Here is a 24,626-nt window from a genome sequence, read left to right as displayed (position 1 = left end):
AACTTAGAAAGGAGTGAGCAAAAAATGCATTAGCAAAAATATAGAAAAAGCATGATCTCTTAATGCACATGATATCATTTGTTAAAAAAGAAAAAAAAGAATATAATCTCTTATTTTAACTAATCATTAGCCCAACATTTGAAACATTTCGACATGTCATATACATTGGTCTGTCATTTCTCTCACAAAAAAATGGGGGGATACGTGGTGGGTAGGGCTCGGATTCGGAGATAACCCAATATATAGAATGTGGGGCGATGGTAGGTAGGGCTTGGAGATGTATTACTCGTGTGCGTGTGGCTTCATGGGGCACGTGATCCGCACTTGGGAGTCTACTAGTTGACTGGCTGGGCGCAAATATACATCCATCAACAACTTACGCTGATACATTCGCCCAACCCACACCATACTCAGTTGTTTGGGCAAGGAATCCGCATCTCCTTAGTTACGGATAGAGTTTACTTGCCGAGATAGAAGGCTCTCTTTCTTTCCTTCAATTTATTTCTTGTTCATGTCCCGTTGAGTACCTTACATCTGCCCACTCCTAGCGGACGGATGAATTCCTCTTCACGAAGGCTCTTCAACAATGAGTGCAAAAGCAAGGCCTGATCTTTTGACGTGGTCGGTGAATGTCGCGTTTGCAGCATCCCTGCCTGACATTTGACGTGGTTTGGTGAATGGCCTTGATTAAGCATGCCATTTTAGTCATTGAAGGCCCAACTGGCTTCCTGAACTGACCTGAACTAACCTGACCTGACCCAGTGAGAGTGAGCATTCTCGAAAACGAAATAATTAAGCTTTCTTTTCATAAAGGTAAAATGGTCCTTCCCTTACAGGATGGAAGTAAAAGTATTGAAAGCAAAATCCTGGTCTGTTTCACAACAATCCCAAAATACAAGAATTGCTTTTGTATTAGTTGAATTCAATCTACAAGCAATTCCTTCCTTGTAGATTGAAGTAGACAACTGTTGAGTTGAATTCTCTCCTATTCTGCTTGGCCCGAGCCTTGCTCCGCATGCCAGTTACTAACATATACAAATTTCAAAACTGAAGCAAATATGTAGATTTGATTGTACGTACTATGTATCAACATCTTCAGCTGTTTTTATACCACATTTATCATTTATAGGTATGAATGAATGATATCCCAACAACTACAATGTCCAAAACCTGTATATACGATAAATCAAGGACAGGAGGGAAAAAAAAAAAAAAAAAAAAAAGTAATCTTACTGGTACATGCTACCTTGCTCCGAATTCTCTTAAGATGCCAGAGATAATCCAGATAAAGAATTTTACTAGTGACGCTTCATTTCCTGGAATATGTTTGTCACCTTTGGGGATAATCTTGGAAGGAATTTAAACAGCTGCACAGAAATACAATGGTAGACGAACATTTAACAATGCTATCAAATTGCAAAGATATACAAGCAGTAAAGTGTGTACGAAAATGAATATCACTGTGTATGTTCATAAATATTTCTAACACATCCGTAAGGCACAGCCAGAGTGAAATGAACAAAGCATTGCAGCCTGGAGAACTAGTTTTGGTACTTAGAAATTGGAAGTTAATATGTAAGCATGTAGATAGCTTTGAGTGGAAAGACAATAGAGGAGATCCAAGTCTATACCATTTCACAAGTCTTGGTAAGCACAGCCATGAAAATTGTAACTTTTGCGGAAACTGAAATTACTATCCAGTAGAGTAAAACATACCCATAGTTTGACACATGCATCCATGATAACTGGAATTAGGCAAATGAAAATGGTTACAGCAGACTGATCAACCTCAAGCCCATAATGCTCAACAAAAATTTCTGACAATGTTTGCCAACCAGACTCAGAATGATACCTGCAGGTATGCAGTTGTATATCGCAATCAGAAAGGTTTGATATGCAGACATATTTGTCACCCAAGGATGAGTAAAATGGCGATCACAGAAATGAAACTGAAGAAATTGGAACTAAAAGATGGCATTCAAATATGAAATTATATATACCATCATCCCGAAAGCTTCCCTAAGGGACACTCTACATCCTTGACATGCAATAATATATACACAAACACATTATATATATATATATATATATAATGTGTGTGTGTGTGCCTGTCTGTATATATACATTTATGGGGTGATAACCTCTTACCACATAACTGGATAACTTAGGTCATGAGACTGTGAATCTGGACTACACTATCCCAAGAGCCCGCCTAATCAGTGGTCCATATTAACAGTCTAGCAATATAACATACTAAGCTATCTGGCAAGAGAAAATTCCATATATGTGTATGTGTCTTTAATATTATAGCTTTCCATAGTTGTAAGCAAATATGAATAGCCACTGTATTGTATACTGAATATGGTAACAGAAAAAAACACAGTACCAAACAAAAGAACAGTTCATTACCCTAAAAAAATGTCTGTGATAAGTATAATTAGAAATGCCTTCCCGGTATCTGAAATATTATTTATTATCTTATAACCAGTAAACTTCACCAATGCTACCTGCAAAAGGAAGATAACAAATAAAAAACGGAATACAATCGATTTAACAAGACTTAGTGCAGTGTTCTTAGGCTAAAGTTCATACCTGTGCAGACATCTTAAATCAGAAACAAAATTGTCTCCATGAAAACAAGTAAGCTCCTTGTGACAGTAACTACAAAGTATATCTTCATGGTTACTCCATGAAGTTAAGCTATAATTTCATTGCCGAACTGATAATCAAACAACATGATCTCCAACGAATAGCTGGGAAAATTCTCTCTTACTTTTACGTAACAAATATTGATGACTGGAATTTATGTCTATACAAAGCAAGACTATTGTTGAGATTATAGTATAGGACTTGATGAGAATAAAGTAATGAACCAACGTGAACTCCAAATCTATGAATATTAATCATAAACTCTAAAAGCTCACCTCTGATAGGAAATGATATAGCTTTCGTACTTTCCTAACTTTATCTGCTTCATTCCAATTACTTAGACCTAATATGTGTTGCTTCTTATGTCACCACTCCAATCTCGACATCAAATGTTTTATAGTCTTGACCTACTAAAGATTTATTTCTGGCAATATTTACTTTGATATTGATAGCATAATCCTGAACAGATAAAAGGCATCACAATTTCACTATTTTTTTGACGAGTATTCTGAAAGCAATGAGGGTGCATATTCATCATCCTAACCAAATAGATGATAAATAGACCAAAACAGACCGCATGGATCACAAATTGACAATTGAGAAAAGGCTAAGAAAAACAAACACTCATACCTAATAATGCAATAACTGATCATACTACTATTTATGCAAGACAAATGGAGTTGTTAACTGTAACATTCCAAGGACATTCAGTTTTAGACAATGCTATTATGATCATAATGAGGAAAGATTTCATACATGAAAGTACACCACATAAACAAAGTAATAGTAACTCACTTTACTCTGATTGCTGTATAAAAGAATGAATAATGAGATCCCGAATATCATATCTGACCATATGTTGGCAAATGCTTTACGATTCTCTAATCTCCATTCATCTCTCAGCTCTAATCTGTTGAAGCCATAAGAAAAGTAATTTGGATGACATTCATCACTGAAACTAAAGTCCAAAATCTAGCTTAAGAAGATTAAAACATAAAGGGAACTTTCCAATATTATCTCAAGAAATAATAATCACTTTCAACATTTCTGGCACATTACACTGTAATTAAAAATATGAAATCATTCAAATAGGAAAATTTATTAGCCAACAACCACAACAATAACAACAAAGCCTTATCCCACTAAGCGAGGTCGGCTGTATGAATCCTAAAACGCCACTGTGCTCGGTTTTGGGCCAAGTCTTCTGTTACAGTTATACCCGTACTTTTTGAATACTTGATAACCTTTTAGAGTTACGGATCTCTGAAATGAGAGATATTTTTGTTATGAAGATCCAAATGTCCAAGTGTGCAATGAGAAAAAGTCCAGCTATAAATTTACACCATAGCATCATAATCATATACAAGAGAACCTTAAATGAAAAAAATTCCAGCTAAAAGAAAATCTGTTTTCTAATGACAGGTGCCATGTGTTTATAGGTTCAAAGAGTTAGCTGGTTATGTTTTGGATTACTTACACATTAGTTGTACAACTGATAACGCATTCATTTTAATAAAAAATGCCTTTCTTTCTTTCTTCCTTCCTCGTACGATTCTCCCTGTCTTTTCACTCTATGTTACAAGAGTTCAGATTTTTTTCCTTCGTTTTTTCTGCAAGCATACATCCATATCTTTCCCAGCCCTCTAATTTGAACTTCTAAAGTTCCAGTTTTGGTCATACTCTGTACGGTTCTTCCATATGTTAGTGTGTCACCTCCTCTACCTTGTACCTTATTGTAAACCCCACTCAGAATGCAGGTACAGTTTCTCTGAAGGATAGTCGTTCTGCTATCTTAGAACTCATGTAGTGGCATTACTTAGACTACATGTTGAATTCCTAACTACTTTTTTATTACGTAAGATAGATTATAACTGTCCTGGGTTAAATCTTCACTCTTAACTTTTTATCCAATTTAAAGGCTTTCAGCATCCTGAATACAGTTATGACTTATGGAGGTTTACACATTGGAACTAGTCATTGATGTAATGATCTAACTAATAAGTTCTACATGTTTGACTGTTTATGTGGTAAAATGTTCTAGGGTCACAAGTCATGAACTATACTGCTCAAGTCTTGGCATGTGTGACTAATTTTAGCTCGTTTATAGAATAATTCATTGTAATTTACCCACTCTACTCAATAGTGATTTTGTGAACCTAATGAAAAATTGGATACATATTAAAGACCAAAACAATAATGTTATGGAGGCTCTTTCCAGAGGAGAACCAAAGAGTGGCAATCTTACGCTTTATGCCGCAACTCCCACCAAACCTCGTCATCAGAAAGCGGTGGAGATTTACCAATCTCCATCTCAAGATGAAATCTTGCTCTCTCCATTTTTAATTCATCAATCATTTGAAGCTTTTGATTTCTTCTGACATCAAGCAACTGTGCTGCAAGTGGTACGGTCTTCACATATCTGTTCCCAAGCAAGTGGGTGCTCGATCCATTAGTTCATAATTTTAGAGGTACAAAAGTAATGGTTAAAAATGAAGTTAATACCAGGTCCAATGCAACAAAGACTATGTATGTATGTCTGTACGTATGTACGCATATTACAATACAAACAGCCTAACTATGGTGGTTCAAAACTAAGTCAATTTTTTGACATGATTACTGAAATTTAAAGCTTGCAAAATAGAACCAACCTAACTCCAGAGGCATCAAATGTTTCCTTAGGAAATTGACCTACCCAACAGGAAAGTTCCAAGTTAAGGAGGTCCAGGAGGAGTAGAGAAGTTAAATTTAGAGAAGTATGTGAAATTCTATAGTCTAAACCACTCAGTTGCACTATGCACACATGCCCTTCTTTAAAAGAAGAAAATTTATGGCAGCCACTTATTTCAAAATACGTTTCTGATGCAGTCTTCTTTTCTGGCATCAATATACCCTGGAAGTTTGTTGAATAATTTCCTTAAGCTATCCTTTAGGAATGGTGGAATGAAGGAAATGCATAATGAAGTTAATATATATATATATATGGAAAGTAGTTTTAAATTCCAAAGACACAGGATTGGATATTGATATTTAAAGGCGTTTACTTGGAAATTCAACAAGGCAACATGCACACACCGTAAACCACCCTCTTTTGAAATGTGTGTGTTTATTAATTTATATATCTGATAAGCAAAGAGATAATGGTTACCTGTCTAAAAAGGGCATCAGAACATAGTCGTGAACCACAAAATCCAAGGTCCAGGGTATGATTATTAATACTGCCAAAAATTTAGCCTGTAAAAAGGATGAACGTGGCTTATAATTAGCGCAATCAGTCCTTTAACAATAGAAGAAGATCGAACCATGAATTAGCACAAGATTAGTATTGCTAAAGGACCTTTAACAATAGAAGAAGATGACATGAATTACACAATATTAGTATTTCTAATGGGAAAAATGCAGGCTGGCTGACAGAAAATAACAACTCAAGCCATGTAATGTAACTCTCTTGCGTGTCGTAATAACATCCAAAACAGAAACACCAATGCAATAGATATATTAGAATATTGCAATTGCTCTCTTATATACGATCAACGAAAAGTTTTTTTCACCAGAATTATTAATTATTGAATGTGGCTTAACAGTTGACACAATCACATAAACAAAACCACACACTCAACTCAAAGCAAAGAAAATGTACATTGTTTTTGTACTAGTTCTAGTTACCGAATTGAGTGAGGCATAGCGAAAAACACGGTCTTCATAAAGCATGTCCTCATCATCATCTTCTTCCTTTCCGAGGACGAAATTGCTGAGAGAGTAAAGCAATCCCCTTTCTTGAGCAGGATCCGACTGTACAGATGCTTCCCAGAAGGAAGTAGATTTAGAATTAGAATCCACAAGCCAATCCTCCCACTTGCGGTTCTCCTCGTTGGTCAAATCCTGCTGTGCTTCCCTCAGCTCCACGATTGCTTCTGCCCTTGTCTTCCACGCCTCAAATTTCTCGGCTTCTTCACCTTTTTCCATGGCGGCGGCTGCGGAGGATCCATCCAAGTCCTCCTCCTCCGCCGTCAGCATGTCGTCCTCCTTCAAACCAAGCCAATTCCCGTCTTCGTCGAAAAAGAATGTTTGCCACCAAGTCCTTTTCTTTTTCCTTTTGCCACCAGCATTTGGAATGTGCCCCGCAGCGGCAGACCTCCACCGCCTTGTATCAACCACCAGTGCCGTCGACCAATTTCTGTGCAGAATGAAGGAGTTGCGGCTGAGCAGCCTGAGCTTGGGGTTAACAAAGATAAAGGTTTTGCAGAAGACGGCGGGGGAGGACATGATTAACATAGTAAGCCCACATCTTTCAGCTCCTCAAAGCAAAAATTGAAGAATTCAAACGTGAACATCAAAACTACTTGGTGGATAAAGAGCTTCTTCACTCTTCACACATCAGGGAAGGAAAGAGGATAACGGTTGGTTTAGTTATTCTTTTATTTTATTGGGCTAATATCGTAGTAATAAATATTTTGGGTTATTATATATTTGCCCCCTCAACTTTTTGCCTTATCCTCTTTGCTTCTTATTATTATTTGACTTCCAAATCAATCCTTAAATTTTACAAGTTACAAGTGTGTTCAGTAAGGATTCAATTTTAAGCAAATTAGCAACGTGATGCGTTATAAGTTATAACCCGAGCCAACTAGCACAACGTCTCTACAAGTGAGTATTAAGCACTTGACCACTTTTTCGCAGGACATCTGAGAGGCTGACATGACGTTAGGCTAAGCGAGAGCAGCTTCTTGTAATTTCTTCAAAATACGTTGCTTGTATGGCCAAATACACTTTTTATACTTTAAAACCTAATTAGGAGAGATTTATATGTCCAATTCTCTACTGAATTTTCTCATCAGATACTTTGAATAAAGCCTATAGTTTCAATGTTTCATTAACTAAGGTATCTATATTGCTTACTCATGGATATCATTTTGATCATTGAGCTTTGTATTATTTTGGAGATGTTTCGTTAATTTCTACAAAGTCTATTTACATATGTATTTATGTACGTATATAATGTGTGTGTCTATATATATACGTATGTATGTATGTATGTATGAGTGTTGGTGTGCATATGCGTTGATGCATGTATATCTCCTTTAGAAAAGTGGCTTAAACATAACAAGTGCTTTGTTTCGTGTCTTGCCAACTGCGGTTCTATGCATTTGAAAGCTTCATGTCTATAGCAAACTCGCCCACGTGACGATATCTCTTCGGCCGCGTACATCTTGTTATATCACGTGCCACCATCATGGCATTTCCACCTGCACTCAATGCATGCTCCTCATTTTGGATCTTATTCACATCCATTATCTTCCTTCCATAAATGGCTTCCTACAGTAGTTCTTTGCATATCCTACTCTTCCACTATCTTGAGACTTTCTCTTTGTGAGTCAGCTTTCCAATGGATATGGGGAGAACCTCTACTTTGAAAAAGGTTCCGCGACAGAGAGCCCCAGGACGCCATAAGGGTGTTCGAATGAGGGCTTGGGGTAGATGGGTTTCCGAAATCAGGCTTCCAAAATCCGGGATCAAGATATGGTTCGGCACTTATGATGCCCTAGACCAGGCAGCTCGAGCCTACGATGCTGCTGTGTATTGCATTCATGGTGCTAGTGCAGAGTTCAATTTTCCAGAAAATAAAAGGCCAGTGCCCCCTACAAGTTCTGCAGTTCACGTGAAGATGAAGGATATCCAGGCTATTGCAACATATTTTTCTTCAGCTGATGTATCAGTCTCTACTCTTGTGTCGTCTACGATGATAACCCAGGTACCGTCAGATAAACCAGCTTCTCCAAATTTACTGATTTCTACTGGTATGGCAACTGATTATGAGGTGGATTGTGGTTCATTCGCCCCTAGCTGTGCTACTGGAGCAGCTGTTACTTCACCAGAGAACTTACAACTGGATGATTTCCTCATGCTAGACACAGGTTGGATAGCTGAGTTTTATTAGGTATTTATGCGCATGTGTGTGCGTGCGCGCGCGCGCGTGTGTTTTCATATATGAAGTCTGGTCAGATGCTGTCAGTAATGTAATCTTAAGAGTCTTTGTCAATTGCCGTATTATAATGACTATATCAGTTGTGCTGTTTTCCCTTTCCATTCCATAAACTTTGGGATTTGTTAATAACACTCCAAAATAGTCACGTTGCACCGCGTCCCTACCTTGGTTTTTTGATCTAGACAGATTCCCTTCCCCTTTCCCCATTCCTAAGAAGGATATTTGCTTGTTTTTTGAACTGTTGTGTGTTTTTAATGAATTGGCTTTTCTTTTCAAGTGTTGGTACATGAATAAATGATATGATGCTTGAGATGATATTTGTTTGGATAAGGAATTGCTTGAGATGTGCGTTTGTCCTTCTAGCTGACACTAAGTGGAATGTTTTCGGGAAGTAATTCTCCTCATAACCACTTTTGATAGAACCACGCTGAAATTCTTATTAAAATCCATACGCTAATCGCTGCAAGTGCTTTTGTTTGTTGTATGCCCAAACGCTACTGGAAACATTTTTGGATATCAGAAAGTTCTTAAACTTTCTGAAAGCATTGCCAAATATGCATGAAATTTGACCAAAAGGAGCTGTTGGAGATGCTTGTCTAATCTATAGATAATCCGCTTACTCTCTACCCTTTTGCGTTTGGTAGAAGCATACGATTGTTTTGATTTGACGAATGGAGCACTAGTTTTTGGCTCTTGCATTTAGCATTGGTTTACAAGTGTTTATCAACTCATTGAAATCCACATAAGACATAAGAATTCACTCTCGCAAAGAAACCAGAGGCTAGAAAAACTCAACTCATGGAGTCTACAACCTTTTCTTTCTTCTTTTCGATTACGAGTCTACAACCCTGGAGTTGATAATTGAGCGTTTGCATGGTCGATGATGAGTACTATGGCACAACCCTTTTTGTTTTCTGGCTAAATCCGGCTGAATCCGTAGCCTTTCCTTAATCCTTGTATTCTCATGGCTCTCCTCACCTCTTCCACGCCAAGCCAGTTTCCGGTTTCAGCATGAACCGTGCTCAGTAAGGTATAGTGGGCAGCATTCTCAGGCTCCAAGGTAACAAGCTCATGTGCTAAAAATCCTGCCTTGTCTAATCTTCCATGAATCTTGCAAGCTGTAACCAAAGAAGTCCAAATTCTAGTACTTGGTGTCATGGGCATTGATCTCACTAGCTCATAAGCATCTTCAAGCTTTCCCGTCCTTCCAAGAAGATCGATAAAGCAAGCATAGTGCTCCGCGCTTAATTCTATTTTATTACCTTCTGTCAGACGCTTAAAGATCTTATTCCCTTCTTCCACTAGGCCAGCATGGTTGCAAGCAGATAAAACAGAGAGGAAAGTAACTGCATCAGGCTCCACCCCTCTCTCTTGCATCTCATCAAAGAGTTGCAGAGCTTTCTCGGAATCCCCATGAAGGCCATAACTGCCAATCAGTGCGCTCCATGAAACAGAATCTTTGCTCGGCATCTCCTTGAAAACCTGATGTGAATCCTTGAGACAACCACACTTTGCATACATATTGATGAGTGCATTCCCAATGAAAGTGTCAAAACTTAACCCAGATTTTAAGACATAGCCATGGACTCCACAGCCAAGGATTAGTGAAGACAGGGAAGCGCAGACAGAAATGATCGCCAATACAGTTACAGAGTTGGGTTCAATTCCTTCAGCTCGCATTTGGCTGAAGAGTTTCAGAGATTTCGTGTAATCCCTGCATTGAGAATAGCTCCCAATAATCGAGCTCCATATCACAACATCTTTAACAGCTTCCCTCTCGAAAATTAACTTGGCAGAATGCAAAACTTTCCCACATTTGCAATACATGTGTATGAGAGCTGCTGAGCAATGATTATCTGAATCGAACCCATGACGAAGGATATATGCATGAATCTCTTTCCCATGCTCTACAAGTCCCAACTCGGCACAAGCTGGTAAAATGGCAAGCACAGTCACTCTGTTGGGTTTCAGGCCTTCAAACTGCATTGCCCGGAAGCAACCCAGGGCCGTGCCATAATTGTGATTAGCAATGCATCCCGAAACTAAGGCAGTCCAAGAAACTTCATTTTTAACTTCCATATGATAAAATACATGTAAAGCCATCGACAAGTCGCGAAACCTCATATACAAATCAACCAGAGCCGTCGACAAGAACACTGACTCCTTAATCATGCCATGAACAACAACGAGCCCGTGAATCTCTCTGCCCAGTCGTCTTAACTCTCCTGACCTCGCGCAAACTGACATGATGCCGGCAATCAACTCTGCTTTCGGTACAAAACCATAAAAATGCATTTGCTTAAGCACTTGCAGACCTTTTTCAAGATGCCCATTTTGCAAATAGCAATTTATCATGGAATTCCAGGTGATGGTGTCTCTTTCAGGCATTTCATCAAACACCTGACGTGCTGCTTCAACAGTTGTAAATTTGGCGTACATGGAGATGAGAGAATTGGATACGACCGGGTCTGAGTCGGAGCCCGACTTGAGAGCGATGCAGTGAAGTTGAAGGCCGAAGTGGCGGGACATTGCGTAGGAGCAAGCTTTAATGATTGAAGGAAGAATGGAGTTGTTTGCATGAAGGCCATGGGGATGCAGTTGTAGTTTGTATAGATGAAGGGTTTGGTCATATAATCCCTTGGAAACCAAGTCTTTGATTTTAAAGTTAAGGGCTGAGATCGTGTCTGCGGGGCTTGGAGTTGACGGGAACCGCCTGATCACAGTCACATGGTGATGCATGATATTATTGATTGGTTTTATAAAGGATTTAATGTTTTCAGGTTATATCTTCAGGTGTATCCCTGCATGGTAACAATTGAGTTCATGCATAAATATTAAACAGACAGTGGCTATACCCATATACTATTTTTAGAGCATTTTTTTGTAGAACTCTAAACACATGATGTGGCGGTTGATAGTTGAACTTTTTTTTTCAAATCATTAAAAAAGAGTTCTATCATCAACCGCCACATCATATGAATATAAAAGATGGTCTAAAAATTTGATCTACCTAGCATTTTTCATACCATTATTCAAAAAAGATCGATTGCTTGTAAACCTTTTTAGTAAAGAGTTGTGTGAAGCTTTTGCAGTTGGAAGTTCTAGGCTCTGACTTTAATATTAAAATTATGGGAAATGATTTTTACACTAGTTTTAACTCTTCATACTCTTTTTATTTGGATAACAAATCAAATGTAAACAAGTGACAAGATTAAATACGGGTGTGTGAGAGACTAAAACAAAGGTGTGTTTATCATTCTCCTATATTATGTGTATGCCATTTTCCTATTTGTTTATGCCATTAGATCCTTTAAGGTGACTTGCTACCTAGCTATTGAAGGTGGAGTGTGTTTTACTAATGTAAGGGCTTTGCGTGCGTGTAATTAGACTTCAACACGAATTGATAATGAATCATTTATCCACTTGACTTATAAATCATACAGCCAATCACTTTAATTCTCAGTTTAGTTACAAGTCTATAGGCTCGGTGGCAATCACAGTTCATATAATTACGCCCGCCACCACCCCCCCTGGGGGGCGGGGGGATGTACCAACAATTGAACTCCAGTTGCATTTTCCTTTTTGTACATCCTTTTTTTCTCCACTATCCATTCATCTGGTTCATTGTGTCTTCTAAGTTCATCCAACCATCCAAAATAAGGATAAGAAATGGATGTGCACTCCATTTGGATACAAGAAGTTTCAAGTGGCAGGTGGTTGACTTGATCATGATACCCTAGACAATGCATCCATGTTTGTATTGACTCTCATAGTCGTACCCCAATAGTTTTGCCACCTATTTTTGCTGAATAGAGTGTGTGCCCTGTGATTGAGCAAATACTGGAAACTATTATGGTTGGTTTAATCATAAAATGGCACCCTTGCAAATAATTCTGCCATTTCTTGACTGCATGCACAATAGCAATGAGTTCTCTTTCACAAGACAATGATTGATTCCTAGGACCCAAATCTTGACTGGTAAAAGCAATTGGCCTTTTCTGTTGTAATACTGCAACAATTCCATTGCCTGAGGCATCATACTCAAGCTCAAATCGTAATGTAAAATCTGGCAGAGCCAAGACTTGTGGTGATGCCATGACTTGTTTGAGCTGCTGGAAAGCTTCTTTAGCACCGTGAGACAACTGAAACCCATCTTTCTTAGTCAACTTGTAGGTTGACATATTTTGCCATAGCCAGGAACAACTTCATGTAATATCTAGTGAGTCCCAAGAATCTTCTCAAAACCTTCACATTAGCAGGTACAGACCAATCAATTATAGCTTGAAGCTTTGATGGATCAGCAACTACTCCCTTCCTGGAAACAGTATGTCCCAGATACTTCACTTTACTTTGGCCACTTCTTTTTCACAAATAATTGATTACATTTCAGCAGCTCAAATGTTATATAAGTGAGATAAATGATTTTCCCAAGACTTGCTATATACCAAGATATCATCAAAGAATACCAGAATAAACTACCTCGAGGTAAAGCCTAAAAATGTCATCATTCATCAAATTCTGGAATGTAGCCTGTGCATTTGTGAGTCCACAAGGCATAACTAGGAACACATAATGCCTTTCATGTCTCCTGAATGCAATCTTCTCCACATCTGATTGATCCATCCTAATTTGGTGGTGACTGTTAAAGAAGATCGAGCTTAGAATGGAATGTTGACTTTGTTTATATTGTAAATAATTCCTTTCCTTATTTGTGAATGATTTAGCTTGATCGTAGGAACCATATTTAGACTTCCTTGTAACTATAAGTTGGCAGGATTTGCCTCTTGAATAATATAAATTAAATATCATTTTCTCACATGGTACTACAGCATTGATCTGGGCAATAAACCAAACACAACAAAACCCTAGCCGTCCTCCATGGCAGAAGACAAACCATCAGGCACGACCTCAGGAACCCAGTGGGATAATCCCAATCATCAACTATATCTTCATCATTCAGACCAACCCGGTGCTATTCTTGTGCCGCAACCTTTGGTCGAAGATAAGTACAGCACATGGAAACAATCCATGACTATGGCCTTAATGGTCAAGAACAAAATCGGACTTGTAGACGGTTCGATTGAAGAGCCGAGTGGAAAGAATCTCAATGAATGGCAGCAGTGGAATCGCTGCAATAATCTGGTCCAGACTTAGTTGCTAGGGTCGATGTCGAAAGACATCGTTAGCAGCGTGATCAATTGCAAAAACGCCAGGCAGATGTGGCTGAAATTGCAGGAGCGATTCTCGCATGTGAACGTGGTTCAATTGTTCAACATCGAGAACGAGATTCATGATTGTTTGCAAGGAGGTATGTCTGTGGGATCTTACTTCACGAAGTTGAAGGGACTCTGGGATGCCCGTGATGCTTTATGCACTTTCCCGATTTGCACCTGTGGCTCAGTCAAGGAAGTGGTTGCATATTTGGACACGCAGAAGATTATGAAGTTCCTCATGGGCCTCAATAACTCATATGCAAGTGTTCGCAGCAGCACCTAACTGCAAGATCCTTTACCCACAATGAACAAGGCGTACTCCCTCGTTATGCGGCATGAAAAGCAATCGGAAGTAACAGCAAGAAAAGCTTCAACACAACCGGATGCGGCTGTATTTGCCGTGAAGAATGCCAACCGTGAATCCGAAGGAAACAAAGGTGAGTTGAAGTGCACCAAGTGTAACAAAACAAACCACACTGTCAAGAATTGTCGTGCACACCTCAAATGTGCATTTTGCGACTGGAAAGGTCACACGGCAGAATACTGCCGCAAGAAGAAGGCATCGGCTGAGGCTGACTTTGGGGCAGTGATCTCCAAAGGGAACCAAGCAGCGACGTGTTTGACAGAAAGGAAGGAGATGAAATTCCCGTTGACTGCTGAAGAGTGCAAACAAATCTTGAGTGTGCTGCAAAACAAATCTTCATCTGCCAATCATGTTAGTAATCCCGCAACCCATGAAGAACTCTCAGGTAAAGCCTTTTCACTCAACTCTCATGATTTTAGACAGTGGTTGCACGGATCATATGATTTATGATCCCAACATGTTCTCCACCTCGAGGCCCATCACTAATCACACAGTCGAATTGTCGAATGGATCCGTAGCACAAGTGACTCACATTGGCAAAGTTGTCATGTTCCCCAATTTGATTCTTGAGAACGTTTTATGTGTCCCATACTTCAAGTTGAATTTAATTTCAATTAGCAAATTAGCCAATTCATCTTGTATTACCATTTTTCTGAACCAATTTTTAATCATACAGGACTTACGTTCGAGGAAGATGATTGGGACGTGAATTGAACGAGAGGGCCTCTACTATCTCGATCATACCAAGAAAGGAACATGCAATCAGGCACACCAAACCCATCCCATCCTTTGGCACCAACGTCTTGGCCACCCTTCTACCAAAGTTCTTCCATTATTTTCTTGTGCTAAATTTAAACATGCATCTTGTGATATCTACAAGTGTGCAATTTGCCCCTTGGCTAAACAAACCAAACTTCCTTTTTCTTCCAGTTCAATTACTACTCATTCTAGTTTTGATTTAATTCATATAGACATATGGGGTGGTTATAAAATTGCTTCCACTTCGGGTGCAAAGTATTTTCTTACCATTGTTGATGATTACACTAGATGCACATGGATTTACCTTATGAAACACAAGTCTGATGCTCGGTCTCTTCTAGTTAATTTCATCAATATGGTTGCCACTCAATTTGATTCCAAAATTAAAATCATCCGTAGTGATAATGGCCCTGAATTCAAAATTGACAGTTTCTATGCAGATAAAGGTATCATGCATCAAACTAGTTGTATCAACACACCACAGCAAAATGGGGTTGCTGAAAGAAAACATAGACACTTGTTAAATATGGCACGTGCCTTGCTCATTCAGGCCGGGGTTCTAACTTATTTTTGGGGGGATGCCATTCTCAAATCCGCATATCTCATCAATCGTACACCTACTCCTCTTCTTGATGGCAAAACCCCGTATGAAAAATTGTTTAACAAATCTCCCAGTTATTCCCATTTGCATGTTTTTGGTTGTTTATGTTTTACTTTTACCCATGCCCAACCTCGTTCAAAATTTGATCCACGAGCATCTCAGTGTATTTTTTTGGGCTATCCTTATGGTCAGAAAGGCTATTGGGTTTTTGATCTTAGTCAACAAAAGGTGCTCGTTTCCCGTGATGTGAGCTTCTTTGAGGATGCCTTCCCTTTTCTCCTTCCTCACCATTCCGCTGCGTCACCACATCCCCACATTCCCAACATTTCTTCCCCTCACCCTAACCCATTTTTAACCTCTGATTTGGACTCCATTTTTGCCGCCCCTCTGCTTACACCCCTTGATGGGCCAACCCCAACCTTCGGCTCATCTGACCCACCTTCACTTAACCCACCCGCTGCAGAACCCACACCTCTGTCTTCTTCATCCATCACTAATCTGCCCTCTTCTTCCCCGATCCCCTCTCACTCTCCACCAACCCCTCTCATTTCCCCACCCCAGTCGTCTACGCCTACCAGCCCATCTTTGCGCCGCGTCGGTCGCTCCACCCGACCACCTGCTTATTTGCAGGACTTTCAAATCGAGACTAGCCTCCCTTCTCGGCCCGCTCCATCATCGTCTTCGAACCTGGTCACTCGTTCAGGTACGGCTCACCCGTTCTCTCAGTTCTTGTCTCATGCTTACCTTTCTCACTCTCACAAAACATATCTTGCTCAACTTACCCTTCTTAAAGAACCTACGAGTTTCTCTCAGGCAGTCCAAATACCACAATGGCGTGCCGCCATGCAAACTAAGATTGCTGCCTTGCAAGCTAATGGGACTTGGAGCTTGGTGCCGTTGCCCCCTCATAAACAGCTGATCGGTTGTAAGTGGGTGTATAAGGTGAAATTGAAGGTTGATGGAACGGTTGAATGCTACAAAGCCCGCTTAGTGGCCAAGGGCTATAGTCAGGTCGAAGGCGTCGATTACCGGGAAAGCTTTGCCCCGGTTGCAAAAATGGTGACAGTCCGTGTCCTTCTTAGTGTGGCCTCTCTGCGTGGCTGGCATCTCCACCAATTGGATGTGAACAATGCTTTCCTGAATGGCGACCTTGATAAGGAGGTCTTCATGTCCTTGCCTTCTGGTTTCGGGCGAAAGAGGGAGCATGGGGTCTGTCAATTGCACAAGTCATTGTACGGACTAAAACAGGCATCTAGGCAATGGTTTATCAAGCTGTCCACTGCCCTCAAGGCCGCGGGATTCCAACAGTCACGATCTGATTATTCTCTCTTCGTCCAACGTCGTCAAGGCAACTTCCTAGTGTTGTTTGTATATGTTGATGATGTCATACTGGCGGGGAACAATTTTGAGGATATAGAGAACACAAAGTTATTCTTGGCTAACCGATTCAAACTCAAGGATTTGGGGCAGTTGAAATATTTCCTCGGCATCGAAGTTGCCAGGTCACAACATGGAATTAGTTTGTCGCAACGTAAGTATGCCTTGGAAATCTTAGATGATGCAAGCTTTTTGGGTGTCAAACCTTCTCGATTCCCTGTGGAACAAAATTTGTCCCTTACACAGCTCGATGGAAAGCTGTTAGATAATGCTTCCGCATACAGAAGAATGGTTGGGAGATTAATATATTTGACCATAACTAGGCCAGACCTGACTTATGATGTACATATACTGAGCCAGTTCATGGACAAGCCATGACAACTGCATTTGGAGGCAGCCCACAAAGTGCTTAAGTACATTAAGCGAACACCATGTCAAGGCATCCTACTGCCATCTACAGGGTCACTCCAATTGCGGGCATTCTGTGATGCCGATTGGGCACGTTGTAAAGACACAAGGAGATCAATCATGGGATACTGCATCTTACTTAGGCAAGCACCGGTCTCTTAGAAGACTAAGAAACAAACAACGGTATCACGTTCGAGTGCGGAGGCCGAGTATCGTTCCATGGCTACCACTTGCTGCAAAGTTACATGGTTGAAGAACATTTTGAAGGATTTGGGAATTGATCACACGCAGCCAGTAGCCTTGTTTTGTGACAATCAGGCGGCTATACACATAGCATCGAATCCGGTGTTTCATGAGAGAACCAAACACATAGAGATAGACTGCCATCTGGTTCGAGAGAAAATACAAGAATGGACGATTCAGACAGCTCACATTCGAACCACAAATCAGTCGGCAGATTTGTTCACTAAGCCATTAAGCTCGACACAGTTTGAAGTGCTACTTAGCAAGTTGGATGTCATAAATATACACTCCAACTTGAGGGGGAGTGTTAAAGAAGATCGAGCTTATAATGGAATGTTGACTTTGTTTATATTGTAAATAATTCCTTTCCTTATTTGTGAATGATTTAGCTTGATCGTAGGAACCATATTTAAACTTTCTTGTAACTATAAGTTGGTAGGATTTGCCTCTTGAATAATATAAATTAAATATCATTTTCTCACAGTGACCATATCTTAAACCAAGCTTGGAAAGAATTTTGCACCAAATAATTCATCCAATAAATCATCAATCAAAGATTTTGGATACTAGTATTTAATAGTAAGTTGAATCCAATTCCCTATAATACATACACAATCTCTACGTCCCTTCTTTCTTTTTGACAAGTAACACAGGAAATGAGAAAGGAATATGACTTGGTCGAATAAAACCTGACTACAACAACTCATGTACAGTTTTTTCAATGTCAGTTTTTTGCCAAGATCCATAGTGATAATGCCTGATGATACGTTTAGGTTGAAACATGATGGGCAATGTTGTTTTTGTTGGAGCAATATTAGAAAATATGAAAATAACACAAGAATTCCAATGATAATAATCATAAAGAAAATAACAACATCAATAGTATACAAGATTAATATATACAACTAGAGATATAGTTAGAAAAACTGACGAACTTGGAGATTGAGGCTTGCATAAATGCAATGTCCTAAAGATAGAATTTCGCCCATACTCTTGTGCTTGTAGTTCGATAGGCGTCCATCTCCCAGGATTCAACAATCTATAATCCAAAGTCAAATCACTTCAATCTTCGGACTCTGGCGAACTTTATATATTCCGTACTCTCAAGACACAACTCGGAATTTGACACACGAAGCATGACAGAAACAAAGTGGGTAAACCCTATTTCTCAAGAGTAAAAATTAACTCTAATTTTCTATATTTAATACCAATGGTTTCATGGGTTTATATAGAATCTAATTTCTACTTATCAAAGAGATGTAACTTTTCATCTATAAGTATACATCACTTATCAAGGGAATGCACCTAAACAACATAACCTTTCTAAGAAATTGGTTAACAACATTTTTCATTCAATTATTAAAATTATATATTACAATATTTCATATCATAATATATAATTTCCAACAGTTTTTGGAAGCTTCAATACATATAACAAATTGCACATATATCCGCTAGCATATGACATCAAGTTAGATCTTCACTTGATTACATTTTAGTGCAAATGGGAGATTATTGGATGTATGCCTTAAAAGCAATCAAGATTAGTGGTTTTGTTTAAGGTAATACAGTAGGCAAGATCACTATAGGCAGATAACCAATGTAATCTCATTAGTGAGTCCATGGTACAGTTATATGCATATGTAAGAAGTAACTTTTGAGATAATGTTACGGAGACCTTTTTTATATGTGTTTATCCTAAACTTGTTCTTGGTCGTTGGATTCTTTGAGTGGTTATCTTATAATCCGATCTCTGCACAATTGTAGGATGGGATGCATGGCCAGTTTCAAGTCATTAGCGAGAGTCGATAAGATAAGTGTGTAAATGCTTAATAATGATTAAATTCACTAAATGTGATCAAGTCTCGAGATCTTATGTGTATATACTAGATACATGCTCATGTCAATAAGAACTCAGTTGTTGCAATAATGCAAATTGGTCCTTGGACTTGGGGCATTGCAATTGTCTTGTGATTAGGTATTTTATCTTAGATTATGTTAACGGCACTTTGATATGAGAGGGTATCCATGACATAGTTGAGATTAGGCTGCGTAATCATGGAGGCAAGTGAATGTACAAAAAAGAATCTCTAACCTTCATAATTGAAGGAGAATGTTCATCGACAAGATTTAGAATTTCTTTGGTCAAAACATTGTGATTTGGAATAATGTTCCAAATTTATCAAGTTGTTCACTTAGGTACTTTACATAATTTAGCCTAATCAATGCAATCGAGAGCATTGTATTAGAGAAGGACCGTATTACATTGTAATTGCAACAAAATAGGATCTCTCGTAAATACTACATTGACTTAGGGACCATGACATGCAGCTAGGTGTCCCCCATGGTCTATGCAATCCTATAAGACAATAGTTTTTGTCTTCATAAAGAGGTGGATTAAAAGGAGTTTCAAATCCGTCAAAATATTTGAGGAGTCTAATTCATCTCACAACCTCGTCAACGAGAACTTAATAAGATTGCACAACCTATGCTAGAATACTAGACCAAGGTATCACAATGTGATGAAATAATCAATTGGATTGATTAAGATGGAGGAAATAATATTCTATTTATTTAATTAATTATTATGATGGTTGTACATCTAAAATAGTCCTTGAAAGAGTTTCGGGAGTTGCGGAGATTCATAGGGCCCAAACTCATTGTCACCTTAGTTCTAAAGATGAACTACGACAGTTTGATCTTCGTTGGAGACAAAGTATACGTAGGCAACCAATGCAAGCGCTGAATAGGTACAACTGAAAGTTTTGTACTAAGGGTGTTCAATGGGTCTTGAGCATGAAGCATGCAAAGGAAGGATGATGGCCCTCCCTTAGGGTGAACAACCTTGATAAAAATCAAGGTAGTGATATAAGAGGTATAAACTAAATTTCCTTGAAATTGCATGTGGTAATCTATCAAAGCAATGAGTTACAAACATCCATTATTTTCAAGCTTTGGAGTGCTTGCAATGCTCCCACTTTTAGTTTCTAACTATGTCTTTTCCATTAGTTAAGTAGATTTTACGTAGCTACATTCACATTGAAATAAGAGAAATAAATCAGTAATCTTAATTTTTTAAGGAACTCAAAAATATTTCCCAACTTGCTTGTTTTCCTTGCATAAAAAATTATAAGCATAGAGGGGAATGAATATTTCCCATCAAATAATTCAAAAACCAATAATAAAGTTTTTTAAATAAATTTTGTGGTTAATGTGTATTTGCATCAGAAAATCATACCTTGAATATCATACAACAAACATGGCTCTGAAAGGAGCCCACTTCAAGCACGATGGAACTTTGATGCAACTGTCCCATCATGCCACCTATAGAAAATACCAATTGATAAGAGTCAATATTCGATATGTTTATCTCACAGTTATTTGATTTAAACCGATTCTTTTCATAAGGTTCATCACATAAGGGGTTTTTGCGAAATCCAAGCAATTAAGCTACTGGTAGGATTCGGAGATAAATCCCGAAACGCTATGCAATTCAATGACAACTGAAAGGGCTGAAAGGGAAGTAGTGGTACCGGTGATATTAGGATACAATCAGAAAGCATTGAAATGCTTAGCTTTTAGTCTAACAGTCTTTTCTTCTTTAGAGAAGAGAGGCAGAGGAAGGCAATAGGAATAGTCTGACAGAATTTTCTATAAATTAGATTTGCGAATGAATGTTGGGTTGGGCCACTTCACAACAGTCGCTTGCTCTCACTCTAGGTTCTAAGTTTTATAACACACACACCAATATTATTACTTCAAATAACTATTAATTAAGAAGAATAAGAAACTACATATATATATATATATATATATATGTGTGTGTGTGAACAATGGCAGCCAAGGTTCTAAAAAACGCTAGGCCCTAGTCGGGCGATGGGTTAGCGCCTAGCGCCTAGGTGCTTAGGTACCTAGGCGGGATCTAGGCGGCCTAGATGAATTTAGGTAAATTTTTTATATATTATATGAATTAATTAAATTTACTATATCAGATGTAAATAATTATTGAATAATATGTTATTTCTTATAGAAGAACATACATATGTGAATGTTTTATGTACATATCTAATATGCTTGCCTAGGAAAAAAAAAACAAAATATTATCTAAATGATTTATAATTTATAATTTATATAACATTTATATACATATAATATACATCCCAAACTTTTAAAACTATAAAAAACCCACGCAAGTGGGTGGTTTCATATTTAAAACCATCTGATGAGTGGATGGTTTCATAATTAAAACCACTCTTTCACATCACCCAAGAACCCTTACCATCTGACTCTTTCACATCACCTAAGAACCCATCACCAGCTTTTGAATTTCGTTTCTTCTTCTTTACCCTTTCAGAACCTAATCTTTTAGTCTCTTTCTCTCGTTCTCTATCTCTCTCTCTCTTGGCGCTCTCTTCCCTTATGCCTCATCTTCGTTCTTCTTCTTCGGCCTTTCACTTTCAGAACCTCAAAATTGGATCTCAAATCCAACTTGCGCCACCACAGATTGAAATGTTTAATACTCTCTCTCTCTCTTCCCTCATCTTCACAAAGACGTAGAAATTCGCCGGAGCTCTGCTGCTATGTACGAGATCGGAAATTGTAGATCCGGTAGCAAAAATTGCAGCGAGATTCAAACCGCCTAGACCGCCACCTAGCCCGCCTCAGGCGCCTAGTGAGCGCCTTGGCGGCCGCCTAAGTCCTCCCCGCCTAATTGAACGTTTTGGTCTAAATCGGGTCGGAGCTCCGCCGTCCAGCACCTTGGCGCCACCTAGGCCCATTTTTAGAACACTGATGGCAGCAGATATGGATGTTAGTAATGGTGGAGATTAAACTCCCAACAGATCAAATAGGTGAAAGAGAGAGGAAGCAACATGGGTCATACATGAATATGTACAGTTTTCCTTCTTCAACTAAAGCATTTAAATTCCTCTAATCTTCACCTTTCATAACCATAAAAACAACAATCCCAGATTTAGGGTTGAACAACCAATCATGGATATCCCACATCAAATCCAAATAAGAGGAATAAACAACTTAAAAAGCAATAACATTGCTACTTGCTAGTCTTCCTACATTATCTAAGAATACAATTAATTAAATAGATATAGGGTCACATTGACCATAAAGAATTACATGCAACTCAAAAACTAAAAATAAGAGAGTGACTTGGCGGAAAACTCGAAATCCCTCACCGAAAAAACTCAATGCGCAATTAGATCATCAGGTTTCATGTCATATTGTTTTTCGTTTAAAAAAACCTTCTCGCAGTTTGTCGTTCAAAAAAGCCTACTCAAGTAAAAATTAACATTAGTAAGTTATAGCAGCAGAAAGTATAATTATCATCGGGTTTCATGTCATATTGTTTTTCGTTTAAGAAAACCTTCTTGCACTTTGTCGTTCAAAAAATCCTACTTGAAGTAAACATTAACATTAGTAAGTTATAGCAGCAAAAAGTATAATTAGGACATTAAATTCGACATAACATAAAACATAATTTAACTAATATACACATAACTCATTAAATTAATTACCACATCAAACTTGAGAGTCCAACAGGGCTAAATGTGTCAAAACCTTCTTCATATTCAACTTCAATTGTCTGAAAATACCAAAAAGCAGAGCAAGAATATAATTTCATCAAATTTGCTTACCCAAGGATAAGTTAAAATTGGAAAATAATCAAACCTTAGAAGCTATGGATTCTTAAGCACCATGCAAATTACAAATTAAACCAAAAGTACAACTAAAAAAAGGAAACATCAATTATCTAGATATATAAAATTATCATATGAATTACTCTCCACTAATTGTATGTTCCATTTGAGTAAAGCAACTAATGCAGTTTTAGGCTCATCGTCCCTATGCATTAACCTAGAAAAAAATCTAACTTCAAATTGTAATTCAAAATTGACCCAGAAAAAAAAAAAAAAAAACAACAACAACTTCAAATCAAATTTCCACAAATTAAATTCAAAAAAATCCCATCAGAGAAAATCAAATGCTAAATCCAAAACCTGCATTCTCATAAAAATAAAAAAGTACAAAATCTCTAAAAAGAAAAACCCAGAAAAGTAAAAACAACTTGAATACCAGAGAATGTGTGGAGCCGATGAGTCAGTGGTGGTGGCAGTTGACATCGCGCGAGTTGTTCTCGGTTGCTATAAGTTGACTCAGAGCGGATTCGTCGGGTTTTTTGGTGGCGGTCCACCACGGGCTCTCATACTCGGCCATCTTCGTTTGCAGGCGAGAAAGAAAGCTCTCTAGATTTTGTGAACTCGAGGCCTAAAATGAAGGCCATGGTTAAGAGAAGTTGGATAAGTGACGGCTAGGGTTCAGAGAAATTGAACGGCTAGAGTTTTTTTTTTTTTTTTATAGAGAAAATGAAATAAATGAGATGTGAGAGATAAAAGTCTCTCGAATTTGAGAGAAATGAGAGAGAAACGGCTCGTCTGTGTGAAGAAGGCCAGACGGAGTGAAAAGCAAAAGAAAAATCCAGAAGAAATGAAGCCAGATGACGCATCGATGGAGGACAGGTGGAGTGGAATGGTATAAACATCTTTTTACTGTGGAAAAAAGAAGGCAAGACAACTGTAAAGCATGAGAATGCGAGGGTATTTTTGATATTTTACTGTTCATTAACAGTGCAAAACAATACCTGAGAATCATGTTTTAGTATATGTATAATTTTTAATTTGCATGCACTTTGTTGGCCAAAACTTGATCAGGATCCAAACTCAGTTGTTAATATATTTTTGGGTTAATCTCACTTTACAATCCTGAAATTTCTTGGTTTTTAACATTTGGTACATTTAAGTTTTTTTATCCCAGAGTGGTACCTGAAGTCATAATTTTGAGACACTCTCATACATTCATTAAGGTTGATGTTAAATCAGCTGTTAACTGGTGACGTGGCATCCACATAGATAATGATTGGGTGCCACGTGTACATGTGGGGGCCCACGTGGATATTAAAAAATTAAAAATTAAAAAAATAAAAATAAATTTGGCCGTCTCATACCTCCCCCCAAC

The 24,626-nt window shown here is 38.4% G+C and overlaps 3 protein-coding genes and 1 long non-coding RNA gene across 4 annotated transcripts; 1 reads left to right on the top strand and 3 right to left on the bottom strand.

Annotated features, from left to right (window-relative positions):
- Nucleotides 1-77: 77 nt before the first annotated feature.
- LOC103965047 (chloroplast envelope membrane protein) lies at nt 78-7,061 on the bottom strand. The gene is made up of 7 exons (XM_009378062.3): nt 6,313-7,061; nt 5,795-5,880; nt 4,895-5,068; nt 3,445-3,559; nt 2,410-2,507; nt 1,717-1,852; nt 78-1,367 (listed from the first exon to the last, which is right to left on the bottom strand). Exons 1-7 carry the CDS (start codon nt 6,919-6,921, stop codon nt 1,299-1,301), a joined length of 1,287 nt encoding a protein of 428 aa, XP_009376337.1. The 5' UTR covers nt 6,922-7,061; the 3' UTR covers nt 78-1,298.
- Nucleotides 7,062-7,819: 758 nt separating this feature from the next.
- On the top strand, nt 7,820-8,947 carry LOC103965074 (ethylene-responsive transcription factor ERF015). Its single transcript, XM_048579544.1, has 2 exons — nt 7,820-8,398; nt 8,491-8,947. The coding sequence occupies exons 1-2, from the start codon at nt 8,033-8,035 to the stop codon at nt 8,539-8,541; spliced, it is 417 nt and encodes a 138-aa protein (XP_048435501.1). The 5' UTR covers nt 7,820-8,032; the 3' UTR covers nt 8,542-8,947.
- A 287-nt stretch (nt 8,948-9,234) lies between these two features.
- Nucleotides 9,235-11,468, bottom strand: LOC103965046 (pentatricopeptide repeat-containing protein At4g31070, mitochondrial). The gene has a single exon (XM_009378061.3). It carries the CDS (start codon nt 11,369-11,371, stop codon nt 9,551-9,553), a length of 1,821 nt encoding a protein of 606 aa, XP_009376336.1. The 5' UTR covers nt 11,372-11,468; the 3' UTR covers nt 9,235-9,550.
- Nucleotides 11,469-21,592: 10,124 nt separating this feature from the next.
- Nucleotides 21,593-23,876, bottom strand: LOC103965045. The gene is made up of 3 exons (XR_669959.3): nt 23,688-23,876; nt 23,129-23,196; nt 21,593-22,385 (listed from the first exon to the last, which is right to left on the bottom strand). It is a non-coding gene; the product is annotated as an uncharacterized LOC103965045 (long non-coding RNA).
- Between the last annotated feature and the right edge of the window lie 750 nt (nt 23,877-24,626).

Source organism: the organism of the source record quoted next, unplaced genomic scaffold (genome assembly GCF_019419815.1).
Source record: "Pyrus x bretschneideri cultivar Hongxiangsu unplaced genomic scaffold, Pyrus_bretschneideri_v1 Contig14, whole genome shotgun sequence".
In the NCBI taxonomy this organism is placed as follows: domain Eukaryota; kingdom Viridiplantae; phylum Streptophyta; class Magnoliopsida; order Rosales; family Rosaceae; genus Pyrus; species Pyrus x bretschneideri.
Note: the sequence above shows the minus strand (reverse complement) of the source record. Positions and strands in the feature narration are given on the sequence as shown.